Consider the following 6,551-nt stretch of genomic DNA (forward strand, 5'->3'; position numbering starts at 1 on the left):
GAACTATTTGAACCTTTTTCATTCCTGTGTGTTGCCATTTTGCACATGTAGACTGTAACAATATAAAAAAAACAAAACAAAGAAAACTTTTTTTACATATTTGTTAAAACTGTCACTTTGTTGGGACTGTAAGGTATGTGACAGATAATCTGGAAAAAAAAAAAATCCATTTTATCTGCTTTCTTCCTGTTCTACTACCATTTGTAGAAATGCACAGCTTTGTCAGAAACAACCAATCACTCAGGAGGGTCTTCCTGCTGTCAATCATTCTTGTGTATACACCACTCACACGCTCTCCCTTGCTCTCTGGTACACTTACAGCTTCTTCCTTTTAGCAGAGCCTGCCATGAATGCTAAGACTTGGCAGCATGGCCAAGAGGGTGGTTAAACCATTTTCCTGAAATGGCAAGATAATTAATTTATTATTGGTGCCTTGCAACTAAATTTCACTCAGCATGTACATTTTATATGTGCAGTTGAATGACAAAGTCTGTTCTGAGCAACATGTACACAAGCGTGACTGATGACACTAAGACCCTCTTCTTGATTGGCTGTGTTTTGACCAGGAGCTTTGTAAATCTGCAGATCACAGTAGGATTAAAGGGAGGAGGTAGAGGAGCTCGGTTTTTTGCCTTCCCCCACATATTCGGTTTCATGTTATTCTGCCATGACCAAGTGACACTTTTTATAAATATGTAAAAAAAAAAAAAAAAACTTTTGCATACTGCAGCTTTAAATGCTGTACATTAATTTTACAACTTTTGTTAAGTAAGAGTGGGGAAAAACTTGAGCACGTGTCGACTACTCGGCTTCAGTACCTAGCATCATTAATGATGGAAGAGTTTCCAGCTCACTTTGGGGAGACTGCTAAAGGTAATTTATCTGGGCTAAACATAGTATGAATGAGAGGCAAGTACCTTGATTGGATGTGCAGTAAATGGATCTTAAAACGGTATGAAAAGGACCAATATCCCATGATGCAACAGCCACCATGCTTCATCGAGTACTATGGTTTGAATGCTGTGGGGGTTGTCTAGTGAAGCGACCGCAAGAACCAACCGAACTCTCGGTCCGTCTTGTTCCATTTCTCTTTAAGACGGTGGATGTGTTCCCTAGGATGTCCTTTTATTTCAACAATAGAACCTTTTGGGCCACGTCTTGAGTTTACGGTCTCGTTTTGTCACATTTATTCTGGTTCCTAAATGGGAACCAGGAAAATGGAAACTGGAGAGGGGAACGTTTTCAGAAAATAATGCAATCAACGTAACATTGTGACTTTTATCTCCTTAATACATACCCAAATAAAGAAGCTTAATATATAGGTTTCTTTACATAGCAAAGTGCAAATAGTGCCACCGCTCGTTTCCAGCTACTGGTTGGTTTCAAACGAGAGACAAGACGCTCCCTTATTGGCTAAACTGGCCGATTGACCGTTAATCCGCATGCGCAATAGAAAACGGACACTGTCGGAAATTTATGCTCCATTCAATATGTAATCGAAAATGGGAAGTTCCGAGTTCCAAGTGGGATTGTGAAATTTGACTCGTTTTAAAAAGTTTGCGTTGCGTGAAACGACATAGAATTGTACGCTTAACCCCATTTGTTTTGTGATTGAAAGAATAACGTGAAAATGAATTAATTGGTGCACACCCGAAACGCCACAAAGATTATCTTTGACTTCCGAGGCAAAATAAACGCAACAAATTATTCAAGGAACATCATAACTTGCCTCTAAACTGACGTCTTTGTTGTTTTCAGTACGCTCCGAAAAAATGAGAAACGTTTTATACGTGAGCTAGTATTTTTTCCGCGTTAAAACTACAACTACCTGGTTTTGAATGTTAACTCTCCTTCCGTGTTACGACCCGTCTGTTTTGGAAATGCAAGTTTACTAGACGTGCATGAAAGCAGCACGAGAAGGAAGAGGAGAGGAAAAGCTGTTATGGTCACTTTCCACTGAAAATAGGGTAAGTATGAATGTTTTCTCCTAAAACATTTCAATATTATTCACATTTTGTTACCAGGCTGTAAACCACGAGTTGAGTTAGCTGACTAATCACAAACCATAAATAAGTTAAACAACGTATGCCGTGTTTCTAATTATCCGCAAAGGGGTATTGGTGGGAAGTAACAGTGTGGTTGAAAAGGGGGGAAGAAAAGCAATTTCTTTTATGTAAATAGCTTATTAAACTGTGGTCTAGAGGAGGTGTTTTTTTTTTTTTAGAAATAAAGATGTGGCTGTAAAGGCTATCCTGAAACTGGGATTAATGTTTTGAACAAAGCTTTGTTTATAACGCAGACTTCTCCACCGCTGGACTCCTTCCAGCTGTTCGGATCAGTCCGGTGTTTGTTGGTGTGTGTGTTGTTTGTGGGGTGGTGGGAGCTGGCACTGGGCCTTTTATTGTCACTGTAGCTGCTGGCCGTAACAAGAGGAGACACTAAACAACATAACTGATCGGGGTAATATGAGCTAAGTGTTTTCGGCTGCCTTCTTGTTGCTAAAGCCAAATATTCCCAGGATCAAACTGCTGAATGTGGTGAGGTTTAGCTGCACATTTGCATTTAATTTTCTCTTTTGCAATCTAAGCAGCCAGAAATGTCTTCTAATCTCTGAAAGCCTGGATCAATGAGTTATAAGCAACCTAGAGACACACACAGCTAATGATTTGGAGAGACCAGCTAAGTTAACAATCATATTTTTGAACAGTGTGAGGAATCCAGAGTACCCAGAAAAAATCCACACATGCATAGGGAGAACAAACTGAAAAGCCCCATGTCAATTTATTTTTTTTAGCCAATAAGCTTTTGGGAATCACCTTGTCCGAGCTAAAATACTACCTTATATCTATTTTTAATGTTGTTCATAGATTTAGCGAAAGCAATAATGCATATTTCTATAAGTATGATTGGAAAAGTCTCAAAATATCCTATTTAAAGTTGGTTCTAGAAGATGTCTGTGACCTGTTCATTAAGCTGAGAAGTCGGTTAATGAAGGATTCAATGAGCAGCTTAGCAAACAAAAACAAACAAACAAAAAGCCCCCTGTCTAAATATGTACTGGGCTCAAAGAAAAGATCCTCTTAAAGGTTGTTTGCCTTTTGTTTTCACCTGGGCTTTTTTCCCCTCTAAAAACAAAAAGAGCGTTTATGCATGAAAAGTAAAGACGTCTTCAGTCAGCCAGCTGACTGTCGGCACACTGCAAAGGACGGATAGGAAAGGTCCAATTTCAAAACTGGACCTTTGTTTAATATGTTGATATACCGGCTCACCTGTTGTAGCTGCCATTTAAAATTTCTCTAGAAGATGTCTGGTATGTGTAACAACAATACGGGCCCAACCCGTCAGCAGCTCAGTCAATGAGCTAGAACAAAAACAAAACAAAAAAACACAGCCACTCAATCTGGCCAGGTCCAAAGAAAATCCTTGAGCAATATCAGAATGAGACAGTTTATAAATGTTACAAACACAAGGATGATTTAATGTTCTACACAGTGCCGCATGTAAAAAGTGTGGAAAGATATTAAAATAATATTGCCTAGCTAATGTTCTGAAATCTAAAAAAAACATGTTTGAAACCTGAAAATCACAAGTCCACCAAAACAGAAGTTTTTATGATTGCAAATAATTAAACACTGCATTTTAAAGCCAGTTAAGAAACTTTAAAGGTCACTGCAGTTAAGGGAGAAACGCTTAGGGTCAGCCATTTTGAAAATCATCACCTTGCTAAAGTAATGGCCTAAGCAATTTAGGCAAAAAAAAAAAAAAAAAAAATTACTTCTGGTGACAAAGTGACACTGTTTTGTTTTCATTTTACAAGTAAAAATCAGAACCGAGCCAAAACCTACTTAACGTTCTCACTGTTGTTTTACTAAGCAGCACATTTAGATTTTTTTTCTTCTTTTGATCATGATTGTCAACTTTGTATGACAGGTGTTTTAAATTACACCCACACTCAGATTCTCCTGATTTTATTTTTTTACATTTTCTTTTCTCCAATCACGCATCGAGTTCTTAAATTCCTCCCAGCAGGTGTGACCCCCGCGGCGTGCCGACCGCCTCCAGCGATGGACAGCCTGGAGGAGGACCTGACCTGCTCCGTGTGCTACTCGCTGTTCTCCGACCCGCGCGTCCTGCCGTGCTCCCACACCTTCTGCAAGAACTGCCTGGAGAACCTGCTGCAGGTGTCCACCAACTACTCCATCTGGCGCCCGTTGCGCCTGCCCATAAAATGTCCCCACTGCCGCAGCGTGGTGGAGCTGCCGCCGAGCGGCGTGGACGCGCTCCCGTCCAACGTGTCTCTGCGAGCCATCGTCGAGAAAGTAAGACGCGTACGGGGTGAGACATTGGAACTGAAAAAAAAAAAAAAAAAAAGAAACAAATATTCGTGCTGATTTGTGTCTTGCCCTTTCAGTACCAGAGGGATGGCGAGCCGCGGGCGCCGTCCTGCCAGGAGCACCGCAGGCAGCCGCTCAACATGTACTGCGTCCAGGACCGGCAGCTGATCTGCGGCCTGTGCCTGACTGTCGGCCAGCACCATGGTCATCCCATAGACGACCTGCAGGCGGCCTTTGTCAGAGAAAAACAAACCCCGGCGCTGCTGCTGGCCAGGCTCTCGGAGCAGAAGTGGAGTCAGGTAGGGATTGGGGGGTTGAGCGGCCCTCTGGGAGTCTGTGGGGGAGAGAGGCTAAACCGTAACGTGTTTCAGGTGTGTGAGCTGGCGGAGCAGCTGGAGCAGGAGAAGGCGCACTGCGACGCTCTGCTGAGGCAGGACCAGCAGGAGGTCAACCAGTTTTTTGTCTCTTTAGAGGAGGTGCTGGCCAGGAAGAAGCAGGCCTACCTGGAGGCTCTGAGCGAGGCTGCTGCAGAGGTGGCCGCGACCTACGACCCTCTCATCCACACAGTCAAGGAGCTGCAGGTGTGTAAAGCTCTGGCATAATAATCAATAAATCGGTTGATTTCATGACAAATTAAAACAGGGTTTCCGCGCTGTAGTAAAAGTTACAAGATGTATTCTTTTTAGTGCTTGTTACATTTCTATGAGGGCTGCCAAGAAGTGTTTCGAGAGTCAAAACATCAAAGTTTTACACTGATAATAAATCAAATCATCCACTTTTTATTTTTTTGTTTTTAATGGTTTCGTGTTGCTTTAATTGGTTGGCTGACCTCAGGAGGAGCAGTTGGACCTGGTGTCTCTGGGCTCGTCTGTGGAGGAGGAAGACTCCCCCCTGGTGTTTTTGGAGAAAGTCCATCAGTTCAGAGATCGGGTGGAGAAGTTCATCAGAGCCCCGCTGCCCTCCGGGATCAACCTGTCGGTGACGCCGCGCGCAGCGGCCTACCTGCAGCAGAACTGGCCCGCAGTGACCATCAGCAGCTTGGAGCAGGCGCCGGTTCCCAAGCTGTGCTGCTGCACCAGATGCGACGGTGGGATCGGCACGGAAGACGCAGAGGCAGACCCGCCTGTCCCACCTGCCTGGGACAGGTGGCGCCAGCTGAAGCCCACCACTTCCGTAGCCCTGCTGGGCCTGCTGCTGCTGCTGGCGGCGGCGTTGTGGGCCAACCCCGTCGGAGGCGCGTCGCTCGGGTTCTCCCTCCTTTCCCGCCTCAGTCAGCTGGCCCAGAGTCTGAGCGGCAGCCTCGCCTCGTCCGTGTGGGACACAATGGAGGCGGAGTGCGCAGAGATGGGGGCTGCGGTGCAGAGGTGGAGCTCGCAGCTGTCTGTCTTCAGAGACCGAGTCGTTCAGCAGGTGGCTGCTTTATTTAAAACGTCAACGTCTCGCTGAGGACGGCCCAACTGGAAACCAAACTGTCTGAACGTGGAGCAGTCTCATTACCTCGTTCCAAAACACCAAAACAGCCTCACTTTTGTTACTTTCTAACAGGTATGTTTGAAGTTTCACATAAAAAAACAAACAAACTACGTAATGTCCAGCCTAAATAGCAACAAGTTTTTGTTGTTTGTTTTTTTTTTTGTCTTTTCAGCAAAACAGGAATTTAATTAAGCCAGAACCTCTTCTGCTCATTTCCTGTCAGCACACTTAGGAGATGAAGACAATCAGAGACATGCTGCAGCAGCACATGTGCAGAAGGTTTCTCGTTCACTTCCTGTGTGTTTCACTCTATAATCACACATTATGTAGCAATATTAATTTTTGACAAGTGCTACTTTCTTTTTATTATATTACTTCCACTCATAATAAAAGATGCAGAGACTTGGATCAGATCTTTCTGACATTATTGGGCACGTTGCATGTGGACCTTACCACACTAGAGTGTTTACGACAAATAATGGAGGGATGTGTTGCATGAGGAGTGACTCCCAATCTGTGCCTTTAATTATCCTGCTCCCCGTTTCTTCCAGGACCAGCACTTTTAAAGAAATGGTGCATCTTGGAAATCTGCCTCAGAACAAAGTCCATCATGGCACCTTATTGATCATGTTGGTTTGATGCAAACTGGGATTTTGAAATGTGGAGAAACCACAGCATGCAGCCCTCTGAAAGAAAATAAATGTAAATTGTAAAAAATTTGTTGTAACCTGTAGTTTTTTTTTT

At 43.6% G+C, this 6,551-nt stretch overlaps 1 protein-coding gene across 6 annotated transcripts; it reads left to right on the plus strand.

The window, feature by feature from the left end:
* The first annotated feature begins 54 nt into the window (after positions 1–54).
* Positions 55–6,215, plus strand: trim59 (tripartite motif containing 59). Of its 6 annotated transcripts, none has more exons than XR_006370950.1 (6): positions 55–873; positions 4,030–4,319; positions 4,412–4,633; positions 4,706–4,915; positions 5,169–5,879; positions 5,980–6,215. XR_006370950.1 is itself a non-coding variant. In XM_044120738.1 (6 exons), the coding sequence occupies exons 3-6, from the start codon at positions 4,065–4,067 to the stop codon at positions 5,778–5,780; spliced, it is 1,299 nt and encodes a 432-aa protein (XP_043976673.1). In that variant the 5' UTR covers positions 55–873; positions 1,888–1,967; positions 4,030–4,064; the 3' UTR covers positions 5,781–6,215. The 6 variants fall into 6 exon arrangements, 5 of the variants coding, with proteins under 5 accessions (XP_043976673.1, XP_043976675.1, XP_043976670.1 ...); XM_044120738.1 differs by adding an exon at positions 1,888–1,967 and having other exon boundaries at positions 5,169–6,215; XM_044120740.1 differs by having other exon boundaries at positions 4,030–4,335; positions 4,806–4,915; positions 5,169–6,215.
* Positions 6,216–6,551: the final 336 nt, after the last annotated feature.

This window comes from Gambusia affinis, linkage group LG06 (genome assembly GCF_019740435.1).
Source record: "Gambusia affinis linkage group LG06, SWU_Gaff_1.0, whole genome shotgun sequence".
Lineage (NCBI taxonomy): Eukaryota > Metazoa > Chordata > Actinopteri > Cyprinodontiformes > Poeciliidae > Gambusia > Gambusia affinis.